Here is a 21,585-nt window from a genome sequence, read left to right as displayed (position 1 = left end):
GGCTCCAGGGAGACCTTATAGTGGCCTTCCAGTACTTAAAGGGGGCTACAGGAAAGATGGGGAGGGACTCTTTATCAGGGAGTATAGTAATAGGACAAGAGGTAATGGTTTTAAACTGAAAGAAGGTAGATTTAGATTAGATATAAGGAAGAAATTCTTCACTGTGAGGGTGGTGAGACACTGGAACAGGTTGCCCAGAGAAGCTGTGGCTGCCCCCTCCCTGGCAGTGTTCAAGGCCAGGTTGGACGGGGCTTTGAGCAACCTGGTCTAGTGGAAGGTGTCCCTGCCCATGGCAGGGGGGTGGGAACTAGATGATCTTTAAGGTGCCTTCCAACCCAAACCATTCTATGATTCATCAGTCACCAAGACTTTTGCAGAAAAACAGCTTTCCATTTTCAGAGAAAGAAAAGAAAAAAATGCACCATTCTCTTTAATTTTTAACCTATTAGTAAATGTAACTGGCACATGACAGACGCTTTACAGTGAAGATATTCTTTTAGAGTGAAGTGTCAGAGAGATTTGAGATGACAGTGCTGATTCCTCCCTTTAACTGATCCCAACACAGCACAGATAAGAGGAGCAGTAAACCCACATTTTTTAGCACATGTGACAGGAGGTCCATGGGCTCCATGGACCAGCAAACGGACTAAGGAAGGCACTGTGAATTATCTCATGTGCAAATGTTTTGTGAGAACTGCCACTGATGAAGTCTCCTACCCACTCTGGGCCAGCCTGCATAGCCATTTATTCCCTCTCATTCACCACTGGAGACATCAGGTTTAAACTGCACAGAATAGATGCCAACTGATGCAATCACACAATTATTCTGCACTGAAAAACATTTTTTTATAAATTGTCAGAGAAGAATGTGATGGGTGAGTTTTTATTTAAATTTCAATCATGAAACAGAGCCAGCAAACAGAATTAAATATTCTTTAAAGATCACAGACAGCTGGGATGGAAATTAAAATATAAAGAGAATGAATTTTTAAAACCAGAGAATAAGAACGTTTCAGAATGATCTCAGCCACGTCACCCAGGGGACCCAGGGAGCCACAGTACTCATCTGTATGAATGGCTGATGCTCGGTATATTCAAAGGAAGTAAATGACAGAAAACAGGGACATTAAGAAACTGAAAACTGAGTTATGAAGGTCTCATCTATCTGACATCAGATGCAAAAACCACTTAATCAGCCACAGCTGAATCTAGGATATGTGTGTGTGTGTCCGTGTACATGGATGTCTCCTTGGTAAATTTAAAAATATTTTTTCTTGACTTCTGTCTGTGCTATAGATATTACCTCACAAACCCTAAGAGCCTGCAGAAGTCCAAACACTGAATGCAACAGCAAATATATCAAATGAGATGTGCAGAAATATCTCAAACAAGATATTTAATTATTCCTATGTAATTTATTCCCCTGCATGATAAATATGTTGATTCAAATTCTTAAACCTATAGAGCTCAGCACTCATTTACTTTCACTTACAACCAGTTTGCAATTTAAACTGCCGTAAATAATTTCCCATGTAGTTTCTTGTTGTAACTACTAGGGCTACCGGCATTAATGGGAAGGGAGAGGAGAGCATTCAGCTGTGTAAGCTACAGGAATTTAAAAAGGCTTTAAATTATATTTTGATAGCTTTTTAAAAGCTGTAAACTGTAGCAATTCAGTCATCAGGATCATATTTGTCTACCAATGATAGATAGTTCAATTTCTGCCACTCCAAATAATGGAATCAATCACGTTCTTTCAGAGATCAAACACCCACAACCACACAACAGACAGCAATTAGTGTCAAGATGGGCCACCTCCAAGACGGAGGTCTTCAGTGAATGGAGTTTCTGGTAAAACTGTTTGCTTTCACTGGCACCCTTCAGATCACCAGGTAATCCATGGGTTTGAGAAAGCAAGAGTTCAAAATCCAAGTTATAATGCCACAAATCTATCAATTACGTGCAATAATATATAATATTCAGAAAGTGTGTGCATCTGTTTTACACACACATACAAGTCTTTTAGAGTGGGTACGCATACTCAGTTTTCCAGTAGAAAAATTAGGTGTGAACAGAAAAAACCTTTTCTCCTGAAAGGTGTATTTGTTAACCTAATCCCTAGAGAGAGTTACAATATATAAGTGAAGCAAGGAAAAAAACAAAGCAAAACCATCTCCAGAGCCAGATAACATTGAATAATTTCTTTTACAAGCTGATGGATTCTCAACACACAGTCACACCTAAAGAAGCCCCACTGAAATTCTCTACTCTGCTTTGCTAGAGCAAAGGAAATCGACTTTGCCTACAAAGAGACCAGCTAAGTGTCATCCTTGTGGGGCGAGCTCCCAGTGCTGCGAGCTGAGTGCCAGCAGCTCCCCTCTGCCTTCTCCTCTACAAGATGCAGGGGGAAGTCCTGGTGGAAGAAAGGCACCCGTGCAGAAAGGAGCTCCATCAACCCAAGCTTCCAGTGGCAGAAGATCCTTTCAGCAGTACCACGATGAGCTGGGACAACCAGCACAGAATCAAAGCATAACGTTTTAACTGAACTACAATTTTCAGTTATAATCTTCAGAAAAGGCAACTCAGCCACACGCTTAGATCAGTAAGTCTGGGAACCTGGTGTACGTTATCTCAAACTTCTAGCAAATGGGACACCACTCATTTACCTCCTGCTGGCTCATTTTTCAACTTATTCATAATAGGGTTAGAGACTTTTCCAAGAAAGGCTATATTTAGAAGTTAAAAAGCAGCACAACAGATTAAGAATCATTAGCAAGCTTTTCTTAATGTGACCATCCTCGTTAAACTGGGATACAGTAAAGATCCAAAAGTTGGGGCAGCTGCAGGCATGAAGTGATCCAGTTGTGATCAGAGCACAGGTCAGAGCTACAGGGCTCCAGAGACAGGTGTGTTCCCCTTGTATGAAGGCGGCACAAACCACTGCTAATCAATCTGGGGTTTTAAGAAGCAGTAATTATGTTTTGTAGCTGAAGAAAAAATAACCCAGTGTTATCATGCAAGGTTGGTCAAATACAGTGCAGTTTAGCATTTCATCAGAAGACTATTTCCTATGCAGAAAACATTCTTACTCTGGTCAATACTGTTTTCAGGTCAATTGCTTTTTTAACATGTCTTTGAACAGTGACACACACGGAACTCTTTCCTCACATACTGATGCAGTCATCTCCCAAAACCAAACTTCAGCAAGGGAAGTGTAACAATTTTCTCTCTTTTTTGGTCTTTCAGTCTAACTTATTGCATCCCTGATGGACCAGCTTCATTTGAATAAGTAGTTTCAGCAAACCAAAGAACAATTACTTGCAGTAAATACTACTTGTCAATACTACTTTTGCCTGCAGGAGGACCCACACTGTACTTTACATATTTTGTTCACCACCCTAATCAAATACTGACAAAAATTCAGACCAAAATGGTCACTTGGAAAATATATATGTGTTCCTGTCTACAGACCCAAGTTATAAGCTGAGAAGGAAGGAGATAAGGTACAACCAAAAATGGACTCTCAGAAGTCATCAAGTCAAAGGGTACAATGCAAATCCTGACTGGCTTCCACCTGTGTCCAGCACAGGAGTCAGGAGGAAGGACAAGCATCTGAGATACTCGCTGGTGCTTGTGGTCCATGGGTTTAGGCAAAGGGGTCTGGGAAAGACTCTGGAACTCATTAGCCGCACTTGGCCAGCACATATCCATAGCCATCCAAACTTGTCAGGGGGCGAAAGCCAAAGTTTTGGTGGATGTAGCACACTATAATCTTGATCCACCCTTGACAGCTAACAGAGGTAAATAAAAGCTCTAGGACTGTGATGTTTTCAATATGATCAAATTAGATTTCATTAGTAATTCCATAATGCATGAGTTACCATTGCAAACCTCCAGTCTATCAAACTAAATTATGGAATACTGCCGTTAAGCTGGTGCAATGAAAACAAGCAAATGTATTTTCAGGATTTAAATTGTTAAGAAAATAGATATTCAATCAAAAAATAATCTGTATCAAGTTTGTTGTGTTTACTTGAAAAAAACAAATTCTTCCTAGCAACTGCTTAAACGAATCTTACAGATGCAACATGCCTTATTAAAGGCCTTTGATTAAAAAAATATGGATTGCTAATACTGTATTCTGACTCATCTATTTTCCCATCTGCTAGTAATTCCTACAATATGCACTATCAACAGAATGGCTAACAACAATAATTTTCTATGGCAATTGCAAAACTGGGTTGCCTATAGCACTTTCTAAGATTTAACCAGCGCATGCCTTGGATTGTTTAGTGATGTTAGTGGCCTCAGGTAAGAAAAACTTTTTCCCTCCAGCTGTTCCCTTTCCTCTGCTGAGCGGAGTTTTCTTTTCTCTAGTGGAATGAGCTCCACTGCTTACTTCAAACTCTTTTTTTACTAGTATGAAAAGTTAGACTTGAGCCAGGATCCAAAAGGTACAAGGTGGGCCTCACTGATCAATTTTTCTTATCTATGAATTCACACCCAAAATCCATGAATCTCACTTACGTAGTAGTTGTCTCAGGCTTGTGTGCAAGGAAATACTCCACGGTTACTGTCGTCTGTTCAGCTGCTCCCATGCAGCAGCGGGGGGAGAACTGCTCTATGTTTGCTTATACAGCAAATCATGCTGACCTCGTATAAGCTGCCATCCCCACTCCTGCTGTCACTACAGTGGGCAAATCAATCACAAGGAAACAAACTCAGACGGGGGATCTTCAAATGAAAGCATTTATTTCAGGATGTCTGAAGAGCAAGTCTCCTTGTTGCAAAACCCAAAATGTGGAGTTATACAAATATAAAAAGGACCTCATTTACTATCATTATTTTTGAAAATTTATGAGAAGGACCAACAGCCTAACTTTCAAAAGTCAAAGTTCATTCCACACAACTGCAGTTCTCTTAAACATTTGGGGGGAAAAATAAACACATAGCACTACAAGAAAATTAAAGACTGATAACTTCATGTAATTTTTAAAAGTCTTTTTAGGGATAAAATTGTATGTTAATGTTCCATGATTAATTCCTATTTTCATTAGCAGAATTCTGTCTGCTCAGATGTTAAAACTGTATGTCATTTTAACAACACAAAGCTAAATCCTAGTCAGTACCATCAATATTTTTCAGCTCTAGAAGGCTTTTCCTAGCTTCATACAAAGTTATATTTCAATAGCAAACCACCAAGGGGAAAAAAAGAGTTTTCTATAGCATTAGTGCATACTATCATTTGCATACCTTTGTTGAATACTGCCCAGGGCTCTCCTCCGAGCACATTAAGTACTGCCAGTCCTAAAATTCAGAAATCATGAGTTGGGTCCTTCACCTTCATTAAATTGCCCTTAAAAATTAGATTCCTAAAATAAGAGGTTTTTAGGAGTGTCTTTTTATTTCCCTTTTCATTTCTAAGTCATGAGGAGGTAGCCAGAACCTAAATATTTCTGCAATTAAAAAGGCTAAAAAGTTCAGGGAAAAAAAAAAATAAATCTAGTAGCCAAAACTTTAATGAACAATCCTGACTACAGGAACTGAAATCTAAGAAAAAGCACAGATCATCGCGGAGCGAAGTGTAAAATTAGTAATAATGCTAACTCTTGCCAGTTGCAATTTTGACCAGTTCCTGACAAAACCAGTCATTTAGTGTGTATTAATGCTTTATCATATCCTAAGCAGTACAAATATCGTTTACATTGTTTTTACCTACTATAGCAGCTGATGTTCATGTAGCTGCAAGGTATATAATTTTCACTAAAATAAACACAGAAGAATCTAAGCACAGGGAAAAAAACTGCAAGCAATGTATCTCAGAAACCTGGCAGCTAGTAAACATCCATTAATAAGCACCTGTGAGATCAAATCTTTAGTATCTGATAGGTAAGTTTAATAAATAAATTTAATTTTAAAAGTGTACAGAAGGAAAAAAATCATACCATTCCTTCTTTCCTATGTCATTTGCAGAGAACATATTGTTATATTACATGCTTACAATTGAGTCTACTGAAGCACAGCACATCAACTTCTCTTTAGAATTGCATCATTCAGCACAGACATTATTAAAAATTACTTTTAGACTATCACAGGCAAAAATTCAGTTTGAAATGCCTTAGAGAAGATCTTGGTGGGTTTTTTTATATACTGTGATTTTCTATACCAGGCATTTCAAGCTTAATGGTACATTTAGCCCTAAAGAATACTATAAATGTTTACTGGAGCTCCCAGCAGAGTAAATAATCTAAAGCTTAGGAAAAACACTCCATCTGGATACTCACCATGCTATTTAAACTTGATTGCAAATATACCCACACAGTGCTGATAGCAAAGCAGCTATCACACCTGATCTAAAAATATACAGGATTTCCCCCTCAGTCCTTTCTGCTTTTGGAGAAAAAAAAAAAGCATGTGAAGAAAAAACAAACAAAAAACCCCAAAACACCTTTTCAAATGCTACCAAGCAAAGACATAAAGTTTTAAAATGAAAAGGGATTCTTTAGCTAGAGCTCTTAGTGTACTAAGTATGCAGTATCAAAAAGTCAGCATTTTATCTCTAATCTGTAGCTCTCCAGGGCAAGTGCTTTTAGTTGCCTTTCATAATGAGCTCAGCTATCAGCAGGTACATTACAGTGCCCTTGAGTTCACCGTATCACATTTCAGAAAACTGCAGTTAACATTCAGCTACAGAAACCCAAATGTTACCTTCATACTCAAAAGTTTTCTCAAGCTAAGGCACTGCCTCCTTTACATGATTCTTCCACAAGAGGATCATTTTTAAAATGTTCAGAAAAGAACAGTATTACATTTTTGTAAAATTCTACTAATTACTACATGTAAATGCAAGCTGTATTAAGAACAAAGATATAAACTATCTGGGATGAGAGACATTTTAAAAAATAAAACCATTCAGTTAAGATCCCCAAACATCCTAAAGATAAAAAATGAAAGATGTTCCCAGTTTTGCTAAAATATTTTGTAAATGCAAATCTATATTGAAAAGTAAAGTTACAAGACATAAGTAACATGACATAGAAGTCCTGAGGTTAAAAAGAAAGCTGTATCAAAATCTACAGATTCATGAAATACATAATGATATCATTTAAAGCTATTTTTCTTCAATGGTTCCATTTAAGATTATTTTTAAAATAGAAATAAAACCGGAAACTCATTAAATAATGAGTTATGACACAACAAGATACATGCATGCACAGAAATAACCTTGAAGTTAAAACCAGACCCAGAAAAGCATTTAACCTGAGGAGCAATGGAAGAGGCTAGAAGAATTTTAAACCTTAAACCTCAAGCCTTAGCGTCCTAGTGAGGGACAATACAAGTGAATCTCAAGTTTCTTAGAAGTACAAAATGTTGATACTCAAAACTAAAACAAAAACAGACACAGAAAAACTAAATTCTCCTAACAGGAAAAGTCTGTTGGAGGAGAGACGCATCCCCCCAACCCAAAATACACACGCAAATTTATATCTTATTTGCTGGGCAACCTTGACTTAGTTATTTTCTTTATAAGGAAGAAAATTCAGTTCAGTTTAAACCAGCCAATTCAGAAAGGATCTAGGAAAATAACACATCATCTTTAATAAACGGAAAAATGATAGACATACTGGTTGCGGGGTTTTATTTCATGCAGAAAGCATTCTGGTAGTCATGTAAAAGAGAGGGTGGGTTTCAACCACTTTTGGTACAAGATGGACAGGAAAAATCCTATAGTCCAGAAACTTAGGGATGTTTATAGGCAACAAATGCTAGGTTTCTTATTCCCTGGGAGAAGAAAGAAAATATAGCAATGACAGCAAAAAGACAGTAAAACTGAGACATCAGATGAGAGAGGCCTGCAAAACATCAGAAAGAGCAGAATCTGAATGCAGCAACTGAACAAAGCCAGGGCTAAGCAGAGAGATTTAACTGAGCTGTTAGCTGCAGCAGGTAAAAGAAGAGATCCCCGACTCAGGAAAGGCACACGCAGGTTACCGCCTTGGGAGAGGGATCAGGGAGAGGACAACAGCCAAGCCTACCTGAGCTTAAGCACCAAGAGACAGCATGTGGACACTGCACATAGAGACCTGCAGTGATCTGGGAAGGGAGAAGCAATCCCCCAGCCTGAGGCTACTGGCATCTTTGCTAGACAGCACCAAGTTTCATTTTCTGTACCACTTCAAAGATTTTACAGAAGCACTGCTGGCTTTTATAGAATGTGTCTCAGTCCATAGTTCCCCAAATTTTCTTTACTCCTTCCTCAATAATTTTTTTGAAATCTTTTTCCCCCCACAGAACTGCTTGAGTAACTATTTAGTTTGATGTGGTTCACAGTTTTCCTAAGCACTGAAAGAACTCAGTTTACTAAAAGATTTGGGCTCCCAATAGCAGTGGCACAGCCCATGGAGTCCCTGGACGACAGAAGGGTATTGTTCTAAATCCTGCATCACGTTCGGCAGCTCACCAGCCACAAGGGCTGGAGATTTCATCTGCTTATGATAGCTTTGCTGTTATGAAAAATAATTAAAATTGTTTAGGAAACTTTTTTATTGTGCTCAAGAACTGAGCAGATTTTAAAAAAAATCTCTTCATACCTTAAACAATAGTTTATTAACTCTTCCTAATGCTGCCTTCTATTGAATTCTTATCTACAAATCATACCAATCAGACAGATACTACAGAGTTTCAGCTGGTTCATTAAAGTGGGTTTAGTTTTTCTTTTGTCAAAATGAACCAGCTCCACATTTGTGAAACACAGCTTAAACACTCAAATAACCTTTAACCATGCTCATGAAATCAACCTTACGATGGTCTAAATCTAGTAGATAGCTACTGTCTTGCTTCTAATCCAGACTAAATCAGACCTAAAATAAGTGAACAAATACAGAAATGGATAATCTATCAAATAGCACCACTTATCTAGCAGCTTTTAAATAATATACAATATCTTTTCCTTTACAGACATGTAGTAGGCTACTCTCACTACAAGTAATATACTAAGAAATACCCTGAAAGTAGGAAACTACAGAACAAGATAATAATTGATAATCATTCATGTCAAAACACATTAATCAAGAAGCCCATGTACCAACATACAACTAAAAGCAATACTAAATTAAAAAAGCACATCACTCTTATCTTAATGAACAAGATATCCAGGCTCTCTCAATACTGTACAGTACACTTAACCATAATCTAATTCTGTTCTCTAAAACACAATCGACCCTGTGAAAAGTGTGATGCTCATTCTGTATTAGTTTAGAAACTCCATTTATTTGTTGAACAAGATTCAATGATTCAGTGGCATGTTCATTTACTGAATCCAGAACTGCCAAAATCATTTGCCAAAGAAATATTTTATTATTAAATATTTTTTCTATGACTCAAACATTAATGCCATCAAGCCAAAAATTAGCACAGTTCTTTCTTACCTTCACAGTATTATCTCCTAGGAAGGTCTACAGTATTTGATCTATTTGCTTTGTCACAGGGTACAGAACAACACTGGTTTGTTTAATTAGGTTTTTCAGATTATCATCTGCAGATATAATTGTGATTTATTACTCAATGCAAACAGGTACTGTGCAAGCTTTTGTGCCAACACTGTTCATTAATGACAGTCCCAATTTATAGTGCTCACTATTCCACTTCTGCATCTCTGGACTAAGTTATGCCAATTATACAGTGCACAACTAGGGAATGGTACGAGTTCTGTAAACACTTATGATGTGATCCAAGTCTCAGTAGAATCTTTCGGGTCTCTCCGCTGGTTTTCCAATTCATCTCTTAAGTGATTATCTAGGTTTCAATCATGTTTCAGTTTTCTAGATTTAAAATCCATAAAGAAAAGGAAAATAATTATAAAATCTTACTCATTGCATAGTATATCAACAATGAAAATACTATACATACGGCACTTGAACATCCATACTGTTCAAGTGCCTGTAACTTCAAATCTAAATCCCTCTCCAGAAAACCACTGTTGAGAATTTAATCTAGGTTTTAAAACTGATTTAGTATTCATGATTTGGAAGTAGAACCAAGGGCCTCATCTGTATTATTTCCAACCCTAACTACCAGGGCAGGAAATAATGAGAGCTCCCATCAAGCTCCAACTCATGCCAAACAATCCATCCAGCACATTCCTAGACCATATAAAAAGGATAAGGAAAATGTGAGCCAGACAAATGCATTCCTCAAATGCAAGGTGTCAGTACTCAAAACAAAATCTGTGCTCAGTGCAGTCAACTGCTATACAGGCTCATCTTTAAATAAAATTATGTGTTTCACAACTGCACTTTCAGTAATAATTAAAAGCCGAAGAAAATTTTATTTCAATTTACAGTGCCTAGTAAAAGAAGTTCAATTGCTTTGTCCATCTTCAGAGTAACGCTTTTCCAAAGACAAAAATATAAACGTTGACGTTATTAAATGCTCTTACAATTTATTTAGAATACATCACTAGGGTTTCTGCTTACAGAACATCTATTCCTCAGTTTGAATGTCATCCTGCATTCAAAGACATAACACTGAAGAGAGACAAAGTACAAATTAATAGGACTGGTCACATATTAAGTGTCATTGTTCAGTGTTCGTAAGAACAGAGAAGGTGTGAACAACTCCCTCATCACCAACAGATCTGATGCGCATATATAAGCACAAACAAATATAGGGGAACATAGGTTTAGAGTTTAAAAGGTTGCTTATCTGTCCTGGACTTTCTATATTAAATATTAATTTAGCAATGCACATGGATTACTTCTTGATCCAGTTATTGCACATGTCTGGATGCGGGCATTAGGATTTACTGTTGAAAAAAACCTACTCTCAGAAAGACATATAAATAGATGACACATTCTTGAATTTATGCTAATGAAATTCACCTTCTGTGGCAGAAGGATGTGGGAGGCGGGGAATTCTAAATGTCTTTATGATGATTACATCCTGTCACAAGCAGAAAACAGCACCAAATAGTTTAAAAGCTGGTATTAACATACAGCAACAAATCCCAAGAACCTCAGAAAAAGAGTCCCTAGCAGTGGTCTCCTCTCACCTCCCCTTTCCACCCAAAAATAAAGAGATGTATTTTCATCTGGAAACTCAAATGATTTTTCTGGGTAGATTCTACTGGTGACAGAGAAGTGGCTTTTGGCTTTAAGCCACCATCTTGTGAAAAGCTGTTACAGTTTTGAATACAAACTGCCTTGTTGAACTACCACACATATTGAGCAGTGGACCGACTAGCCAACTCTTTTCTCCCAGAAGAAACACTGACAGCTCAGGTTTGGATGGGGGAAAATTATACCTCTTCTTCTGCTTACTGCCTTTGAGACTTGCACCGCTGCTTGATACAGCTGGAGACCTTGCATTCTTATGGTCTGAAATCAGAGTGTAATCAAAAACTAGATGTCCCAGCATCCTATCATCTGAGAAGTTACACTAACAATTTAAGAATGCTATAGACACGAAGAAGGCAATGGGTTGGGGTTTTTGACAACACTGAAAAGATAAGGTTTTCATTATAATATTCCTACTTCCTCAGTTCATTTATTAAAATAAGTAATTTTGATTGCTTCCATTTTCATTAGTGATTCTGACTTTAAACACTCATTTACAGAGATACTGGCTTCTTACAGCCCTCACCCATTTCAATCTCAAACCACATTCCTCTCTCCTTCATGAGTATCTCCTCTTGCTTTAAACACAATCTTAGAGAAATATCTCAATTGTCTTTGACATTAATATCTCCAAACATCTTCCATTCTGGGAGTTTGTAGTTATGCCATCTGATGGTCTGTATACCACAGGGAACCCTAGTAATTGTGAACTAACTGCCTACTAAGCTGGTTAATGATGACGTTGCTAGAATGCCAGTCACATTTACCAGATCCTGGCCATTAGAATAACAAAGAAGTAGTTTCAGTAATTCAACAATCTCTCCTACTTCCACAAATGTATTCTATTTATACTCTCCCAAGTAGCATCACACCTTGCCTAGAAGCAGCAACATTGCAAAACTATAAGGCAATTTAAGTTAATCATATTAATTTGCTTAACTATGCTGAAAATATTTCACCTCTTGCTCAGCAATCTAATACCATGCAAAATTTTGAAAGCAGTATCACTTGAAAATTGACAAATTTGCTATTTATTGTTGCCATAACAACCATAGAAAATTGTGTAAGAAAATACCGAGCAACACAGGACGAAACGCCATAGAAACAGATAAGAATAGAACAAGTTGTGTCAGCACTAACCTTAAGGGAAATTTTAGGCACAAACATGTTCATGGACGGAATTAGGAAAAGGCGGAGAAATAGAAAAGGGCAGTTAAGGTGGGGAAATCAAAACGTAGTTATATGGCATACTGCCGATGCTCTCCAACAGATTACATGCAGATTAGTTGAAACCTCTAAGAAAATTAAAACACATGAGATAAAAAAAAATCAGCAGAGATTATGACAGAAACTTGTTTTGTTTTTTAAATCTCTTGCTTATAACTATACTACTGCAGTGTTGCATGATATGAATAGCTAAAAGCCCAATGTATTGGGTTTGTGTGGCAAGGTTTTCAGTAGTGGCAGGGGCCTACAGGGGTGGTGTCTGAAAAACTGCTAGAAGCTTCCCCTATGTCCAACAGAAGCAATATTAAATGGCTCCAAGATGGTCCTGCTGCTGGCCAAGGCCGAGCCCATCAGTGACACTGGTAGCACCTCTGGAATAACCTATTTAAGAAGGGGAAAAAGTTGCTGCATAGCAGCAACTGCAGCTGGAGAGAGCAGTGAGAATATGATAGAAACAACTCTGCAGACACTGAGGTTACTGAAGAAGGAGGGGGAGGAGGTGCCTCAGGCACTGGACCAGAGATTCCCCTGCAGCCCATGGTGCAGCCCATGGTGAGGCAGCTGTGCCCTGCAGCCCGTGGAGGTTGATGGTGGAGCAGATCTCCACCTGCAGCCTGTGGAGGAGCCCACATGCTGGAGGAGGTGGATGCCCAAAGGAGGCTGTGACCCTGTGGGAAGCCCACGCTGGAGCAGGCTCCTGGCAGGACCTGTGGACCCATGGAGAGAGGAGCCCACGCTGGAGCAGGCTTGCTGGCAGGACTGGTGGAAGGGACCCACGCTGGAGCAGTCTGTTCCTGAAGGACTGTAACCCATGGAAAGGACCCACGCTGGAGCAGTTCGTGAAGAACTGCAGCCCATGGGAAGTTTGTGGAGGACTGTCTCCTATGGGAGGGACCCCACACTGGAGCAGGAGAACAGTGTGAGGAGTACTCCCCCTGAGGAGGAAGAAGCAGCAGAAACAACATGTGATGTACTGACCTCAATCCATCCTCCTGCACCACTGGTGGGGAGGAGGTAGAGAAAATCAGGAGTGAAGTTGAGCCCAGGAAGAAGGGAGGGGTGGGGGGAAGGTGTTTTAATATTTGGTTTTATTTCTCATTACCCTTCTCTGATTTGATTGGTAATAAATTAAATTAATTTCCCCAAGTCGAGTCTGTTTTGCCTGTGACGGTAATTGGTGAATGATCTCTCCTTGTCCTTGTCTCAACCCACAAGCCTTTTGTATTTTCTCTCCCCTGTCCAGTTGAGGAAGGGGAGTGATAGAGCAGCTTTGGTGGGCACCTGGCATCCAGCCAAGGTCAATCCACCACACCCTCAAAACCAGAATACAGTAATAGCTAAATTGCTGCCAGTTCTACATGGTTTTCTAAAATTCCCTCCAGCAGAACGAACTAACAATTGACTTAGGAAGTTACAAAGAAATTCAAATGTAGGGATCTATTTTCCTGTAGGTCAGCCCACTACTGCACTGTATAATAAATGTAAACATGAAATGATATCATTTCCATCTCTGCTCCTCACCTTTCCAGCGACCTTTCAGAGAAAACATCCTGGAGCCTGAATTTTGTTTAACATGGAAGTCATACAGGCTGGATAATATGACATTCCTACCTATGAGCAAAACATCTTTAATTCATTTATTTCTCCTAAAATAAAAATAAATGTTATACATATATCTCTATATCAAAGCTAGAATCAACACATGGAACAGTCAAAATCAAAGTTTTGTGTACAGTAGAAGAAATAATACATTTACAGCTCTTTGTTTAAAGAATTAACAAAGCCAAAAATCAAACTTCTCTCTAGTAAAACTCCTTTTTGGATGTTATCTGCTGATTTGTATTGAGAGCATAATCAAGGAAAAACACTTTCTTTTCATATCCCTCTTGTTTCAAAGAAGGACAAAAAAGCAGATGGGATTAAAATGGAGTTCAAACCAAAGATGGTAAATTTAGATTTGATTCAGCAGACATATGGAAACCATTATATAAAGAAGGGAATTCTTGTACAAAAAAGTTAGTTCAGGTGAGATGCAACTAAACGAAAGACAAGAATCTTGGGAGCAGTCTAAATAAAGGGTAGAGATTAAGGAAGTAGCTTCATTCTACACTTAATGTGATCTAATGACAGGAGGTAGCCAAAAGGGTCAGTCCTGCAGTGTGAAACCCTTGGGCTCCTGACCACTTCCTTGCATGAGAACTACCAATTCTGCAGCTGCAGGGCAAACTGGGAAAGAGGGGAGGGGAGGACAAGGGGGTGTCAGTTGTTTTTTGAGCACACCAAATTGACTCAGCTCTCCGGCTACCTGAGTGCTATGATCAATACAAGGAGAGTAACAGAAATGAGCAGTTGTTCCTTCTGCCATGCCTCTCTCTTTCCATACCCCCATCTCCTGAATAAATCTGGGATAAGATGCCACCCATTTATCCCTGGTTCCAAGATATAGGGGCCAAGGTCAACCCACCAGCAGGCCAAAGACAACAGCTAACTATTAACCTCAGCACACAACACATACTTCAGCATAGGTATTGATCTGGATCCCTCTTCTGAGAGGCAAATTAGTAGTAGTAGTAGCAGCATTGAAACTTGTAGCAAATTAACTTCCTTTGAAACCTCCATCTTTGTCAAATTTGGACAATATGACTCAAAGTTTATCAGGACAAACAGCACAATCACATAAGTCTCATTTCCTCAGGGAACAGACCAAAAATAATATACAGCTAGACTGCACAAAAATCTTCTTTGTACAGGGTAATCAAAAATTGGAAACACCAATATGATTAAATGTTAACAGAAAATGCACAGTAAAACTGAGTATCCCATTTTGGATAAATATAGGTTGAGGGGGAAATAATAAAAATCTATGAAAGATGGCCATGATTTTGTGACAAAGTGAATAAAATTGATTTTATACACTACAACTACTAAAGAATTAATTATATAAAATATTTCCCCCAAAGCTCTGGCAACAGGATTAGTAGTTTCCTCAAATTCAGTCTGCAAGCAGAACTGTAAACAAGTAATTTAAATACAACAGTGGGGTATTCTGCAGGGCTGGGGGGCAACCAACACTCTTTCAGGTGTTCACAGCACTTCAGAAGAGATGGTGTATCCTTAGCATGTTTCAGGCAGGATTCACATCATATTTGACAGTGAAACAAGACTGCCTTATCTATACCAAAAATGGCAGGGGATCTGAAAATCCAACAAGCTGCAAGTGAAATTTAATACCAGCAAGCAAAGCTTTTGTACCAGTTATTTCTCGTGGGTTTGGGAACAGCAGACTCTGAAAATTCAATTGTAAACTCTTTTCTTACTTCACAAAGGTTTTTTTAAATGCAAAATGCACACAGTAAATGCTGTGGTATGATCACCAGACATTGTCAGTCGGCTACACAATATGTGCTTTTGAAAACTTTTTAACACCATCTTACAAAATAAACTATTGCAGTAATTTCTTAAGTTTTTATATCTTTTCCTAATATAAACTAAAAATGTAATGAAAAATGAAAAGGGAATAAAAGAAATAGAACAAGAATCTAGTATCATGGATTCTTTTATTCTCTATATAAATTTGATCTCACATTATAAAAAGAATGTGAATTATGCCCCAATAGTGGGTGTAGATGGAGATCTACTAAAACACTGCAGTTATACAACAATGAATTTTAAAACACAATCTAACTCACAAAACATATTTCTAAAAAGCCTACACACCCTTGAAGAGGAAGAAATACCATCTTTGGATAAAAAGTTTAAGGTGTCACCGGCAGTCCACCCTTTATGTTGTTTCAGTGTTACTGCTGAGATCCTGACCTGTGTTCAATTAACTGCTCAGGCAGCCCCTTGTTGAATTTGGAAGCATTCAGAAGCTTCTCTCTCAGAAAAGCCTCCAGTGACTTGGCATTACATATTCTCACCATTGTGTAAAAGCATCACTTTATCAAAAACATGACAAATTTCAAAGCAGTATATGAATAGCATGAGTCCACAACTGTTGTGATAGCTCTGATGAAAATGCAAAGAAAATCTTAACACTTCAACAAAAATGTTTTAATTAAAATATTTCAATGAAGAAATTGTTATTTCACTTTTTACCATAGATTTTGATTATCATTAAAAACAACACAAGTAATTACCAGAAAAGTTTAAGTCACAATCACAGTCTCATTAGGAAACATTTCACCACAAAGTGAATGTTAGGAAGTTCTCTGTCTTATGAATTGAAAGGCGTATGTGGACCTACTGAATATAAAAAAACAGGGCAAAAAATTCTGCAAGTATTGCAAAGTAAGCTACCACATAGCATGCTAAAACTCTCCAAATACTGAGATTCTACAACACTGCAAGAACAATGTATCTTACTCCTGAAGTAATGACACCTTTTACTGATAGGGACTACACCACCTCATTCAGTTTTACTTCATGCTATGAACACGTAACACTGAAGTCAAAAGGTGTTACTAAAATGACAGGCTAAGATTATTCCCAACCTTAACCTGGCAAACCAAAGGCAGTGGAGAAAGGGAGGTTTTCACTCACTGCCATCCAGGGGAGTACACAATCTAGGACCATGTGATGAGCTATCACAGTACCTATCCTGTAACGTAGATGGCTTTTCTTGAAACAAAGTTTGAAGTGCAGTCTGATTGTATTTAGATTCCCTGTATCTCATCATCATTGCTAATTTAAAGGATTCAACTAATTTCAGGTGACTGCTTTGAAAATTTCAAAATAGAACAAGTCTGAGATGGTTACTGTCAACAACAAAGCTCTGACTGAACATGGTTCAGTTTAACCTTTAAATATGTATACTGTAAAAGTAAAATATCACTTCTTCACATAAGCCTCCCACAGACAGAAACTAGAACCGCTTCTATACTAAAAAACATGAAGTCGCTTAGTATATCCACTCAAGAAGGAAGAAATAGAAAGGAAATTTTGGCAAGGAATAGAGACAGGAAACTCTCCATTAATGATTCCTACGATTGTCCATCTAGATATGAACTTCCTAAAGTACCAGTGCCAGCATGAACCTGACATTTACCAAAAACGATCTTAAGACATTTACCAACCTCCTGAGATGTCTCCTGTAGATCTCCCTAAATTGATAAAAAGTCCTGCTGTATTTACAGCAAAATTCTCTCTTGCCTGCTTCAAAAGTAGACATGGCTGCTATTAACAGAAGTAATAAAAAGCAGCATTTTTACTCTGTACTTTTATTCCCCATAAATCAGCATATGCTTTTTTATGTACAAACGTAGCAAAGATTCAACAGCAACCACCACAGCAAGTAGAAAAACTCCCTTAAAGAATGTATCAAGTATGCAAGACATTACTCATACATAAAAATATATATTCTATGTTCATGAATGCATCAAACACAGCAATTCTAGTTAATTTTCACAAAAGGTTAGTTGTGATCACGGACTGCCTGGCACTAACTACCACGTATTTAGATGAGTAACAAGGCAAAACAAAGCATGAAGTTTGCTGGCACAATCAGCTGAAAAAATAAAACTACTCATAAAAAAGCCCATATGGATAAGCCAGCCAGCTTTCACTTAAATACCTGACACTTACTCAGTTGATAACCACCTGCATACAAAGTTCTTGGCAGCTTTAAAATACCTTTTTTCTTTCTTTCCATTCTTTTCTTAAGAATAAAATATTCTTCAAGCTATTTCCCATCATATCAAGCACAAACATGCTTTCATTTAACTTCAGGAATGGAATGTGTCTTATTTTAATCTTTCACCTTTGTTCAGTTGAAGAAACTTGTATTGCTGATAATAACAGGCAAACCAGATCTTACTTGAAATATGATTTATGCTATGTGTTTATATATTCTCAGGGACACTGCATTCCAAATTGATAACTACTTGGTTTTGTGGGGTTTTTTGTTTGGTTTTCTCTTGTTTTTTATGTTTTTAATGTAGTCAGTCCTGAAAAAGCAGCTGGCAGGATCACCAAGCTCCTGAGTCAGTAGTTTCATATAGCAAGCTCTCATGTCAATTTTTAGCTGAAAAACTCTAGTATGCTTTCTGTAAATCATGGCCTGGTAATAGTACATGCCTGGGGCATTCCCATGGCTCTGGCACCAACACCCACTTCTGTGAAGGGGACTGTATATTCCCAGACAGGGACTGCTGCTGGAGCTGCACAGCTACAGACCCTGCATATATAGCTGTAGGTCTATGCATGTAGATTCTCTTTCCTCCAGTGCCTTGTTAGATCCCAATACAGAAGTGTATGTATGTATCAGCTTAAAGATGGACACGTAAAGGGTAGGTGCCAGCTTCACTGCCCAGTGCTGTATAGCCTCTGGGCTGCAGAAGAGTGTTGGCAGCTGAAGTAGGTTACCATCAATTACAACAGCTCCAGCACATGCTGCTGACTGCATCAGTACCACACAGCCCAGCTACATTCGATCACTTTTGCTTGGTTTTTGAGATGGGCTTTAAAACGCACAGTTTAGACCAGTTGCTTTACTTTCCAAATTAAGAGTAGGATTATCATGTAATAAGAAACCAGTGCAATTGTTTGGCAGCAGATTCCAAGAAACAAATACTTTTGTGGATCCAAGGTTGTCAGGACAAACTGCAAAAATAATGAACTCATTTTTCAGTAGAAAATAAGATTAAGGAAAAAAAATAGGACACAGACAATAGGAAACAGGATTAGTTATGTAGCAGTAAACATGGGGAAGGCAAAACTATGAAAAGAAATAAGGATATCTTTAGAAAAATCAGCAGTAATCTGACGTGAAGGTAATTTCAAACTTTATCACATTCCCATAACTACAACTAAACCAGCCCAGCAACACCATGGTACTCCTCCTTCCTCATCTGGGAATTTAACAACCCTAGGTTCTAAAATAGATAACAAGATATAAACAGAAGATTAAGAATTATCCCCTTATGCTGACCCACTTGTCACAGTTTCTGGTCTTGTTGAAATTCTGGACCTACCTCTACAGAAATACAAATGGCAAAAGGTATTGTGCAGCCATTCTGTGTAAGCGTTCTGAAACTTCCACCTCAGGAAACATGGCATAAGCATGAAGCTCAGCAACTTGCTTCTGGTGACTGCATTTCTACACAGCTGGCTACTCTTGATAGTCCTTCTGAGGCACCTCTCCAACTCCTGGTCACTTTTGAAAGAGTGAAGATGTTGATACAAACTGTGAAGAACAGGGCCTCTCACTGAAAAGCCTTTCCAACTACATTGTAGTTCTAAAAAAAAAAAAGATGTGTAACTCTAAACAATCTAGTTCTTAACATTTTAACTGCATAGAAATATTCAAAATATCAAAGCCCATGAAAACAAAGCACAGACATTCCTTGTTTCACCTGAATTCAGTGAGGCCAATTTACAGTATTACAAAGGGACTGATTTTAGAGCGTGAACTTCATTTTCTTCTTAAAAACTAAAAATAAAACCAGCCAAACACCACCAACAACCACCCCCCAAAAATCCAAAAAACAAACTCCACACAAACCCCCCCAAAAATCCCAAGAGCCCATATCACTTTTTTAAGTACTAGATTAAACTTTATGTACCTCTGTAGCTTTGGACTACTTTAATTTTTGAAGACAAATCTAGAGGATTTCACCTGCATATATGAAACTGAAACAGCACAGTTTACCATATGTGTCTTCAACTTAACTTTTCTCAAAATACACATGGTACAAAAAAAAAGGATGCTAACGTTGGGAGATGAAAGACCATGAAAGTCTCTCTGGTTAAACCAACTTCCACGGGCTCTGCCTTGGACTGGTCAGATCTGTAGTTTACATCCCACACTGTGGGAACTGCAGGGCCCTCAGGAGAAGTTTAAGCAGGTCAGAGGTGCAGAAGCAATGAGTATCATCACTGATAGATGAATTCTGCCTCCATTAAGGTTTGATTACTGTGTAGTACAGTGGTGGAAATTTGCCACTGCTGTACTACACAGAGTATTTACAGAGCAAGAACTTCAGCCCACTAGCACAAAAGTAGTCCATTCCCTTTCAGGCATTATTTCGGATTCTTTGAACCAGTTACTTGGTACTGTGGCTGTCAGCGGAAGTTCACCATAATAACATTTTGCAGAATGCCTCATAGGCTCTCTGACTACCTTTTTTCTTTTCTTTTTTCTTTTTTAAATCTATGCCATAAAATTGTACATCATATATACTTTATTTCCATTCAAATTCAACACTAGGCATGGGAACATATTTCTACACTACAGGTACTTTTGTAAAAATCTGTGAGTAGTTTAATTTAAAAGCCATGGACAGCAACCTAAAGCAATTTTTGACCATGCAAAATGTTTTTTAAATAGTTCCATGTGCGCTGTTCATCTGGAGTCTCACTAGAGACGAATAATGACCTTGTATTTCATTCTCATTTACTCTGAATTAGCCAAACCTTGTGTTTTTAATTACATACTTAATACACCTGGCATGGTCTAATTACAGAAAACAAAACATCATTTAAACAAAAGGTGACCTTGAACTTAGTATATCAAAATACTGGTTAACTTTAAGTTTTCGGTTTTTAACGAACTGCCAAGACATGCAATAGCAATTTTCCAAATGTGATCATATGCCTTTAGAGCAACAGACTTACTGCATTAGGAAACATCTGTACACACCCTTTATGGCTTTCCTCATTATTAATGCAAATCCCTCTTAGATTTCAATAGTGCTATAAACAGCTCTATAGGTAAACACCAAATTCACACTACTGATATTTTTAATGTGTTGGACTATACTAAACCTAGATTTGACAAGCAGCAGCCTGTGAAAGCTGAAACAACTTTTTTTCAGAAACCAGTGATTCTGTAGGAGTATCGCAACTATGAACAAAGGGAACACAAAGCTATAGCAATGACGATATATCACAAAGGAGGCAACAAAGAGCTTTGACCCAAGAAACTTAAACACATTAGATATCCTACTGCTGGAATGTGGTTACTTACCTGCTTGAAATTGAGTATGTGCTTAAATTCCTTCTTCAGTTGTGTTGAAGAGTTTCAGTGACAAATTGTTTTTACAAGAATGCTTCAATATATTAGTGAATGGTCTTTGCATATTTGATACAGGTTTTTTACTCCTATTTGTGACCAAGTAATGCTGAGAAATTAGTCACAGCATATTTAATAAAGCATCCAGGATTTAAAGGCAACAGGATTTAATGCCTACAACAAAATTCAATAAAGCCTAAAATTTCTGTGATATAACCAGATCATATATCAGTT

The 21,585-nt window shown here is 38.0% G+C and overlaps 1 protein-coding gene across 6 annotated transcripts in view; it reads right to left on the bottom strand.

Moving 5' to 3' along the window:
- Window positions 1–21,585, bottom strand: part of STK3 (serine/threonine kinase 3) — a 170,734-nt gene that overhangs the window by 36,642 nt on the left and 112,507 nt on the right. The window contains exons 11-12 of one of the 6 annotated variants that reach the window (XM_074815163.1): window positions 5,254–5,307; window positions 4,540–4,687 (exon numbers count right to left, since the gene is read on the bottom strand). The exons of 3 other annotated variants lie outside the window; for them this stretch is intronic. In XM_074815163.1, coding sequence (XP_074671264.1) covers window positions 4,685–4,687; window positions 5,254–5,307 — 57 coding nt within the window. In that variant the 3' untranslated portion in view covers window positions 4,540–4,684. Of the gene's footprint in view, window positions 1–4,539; window positions 4,688–5,226; window positions 5,308–19,312; window positions 19,577–21,585 lie in introns of those variants that run through there. 2 more of the 6 variants (XR_012621986.1, XM_074815152.1) reach the window with 2 other exon arrangements.

This window comes from Strix aluco, chromosome 1 (genome assembly GCF_031877795.1).
Source record: "Strix aluco isolate bStrAlu1 chromosome 1, bStrAlu1.hap1, whole genome shotgun sequence".
In the NCBI taxonomy this organism is placed as follows: Eukaryota; Metazoa; Chordata; class Aves; order Strigiformes; family Strigidae; genus Strix; species Strix aluco.
This window is presented reverse-complemented; position numbering and strand designations above follow the sequence as displayed.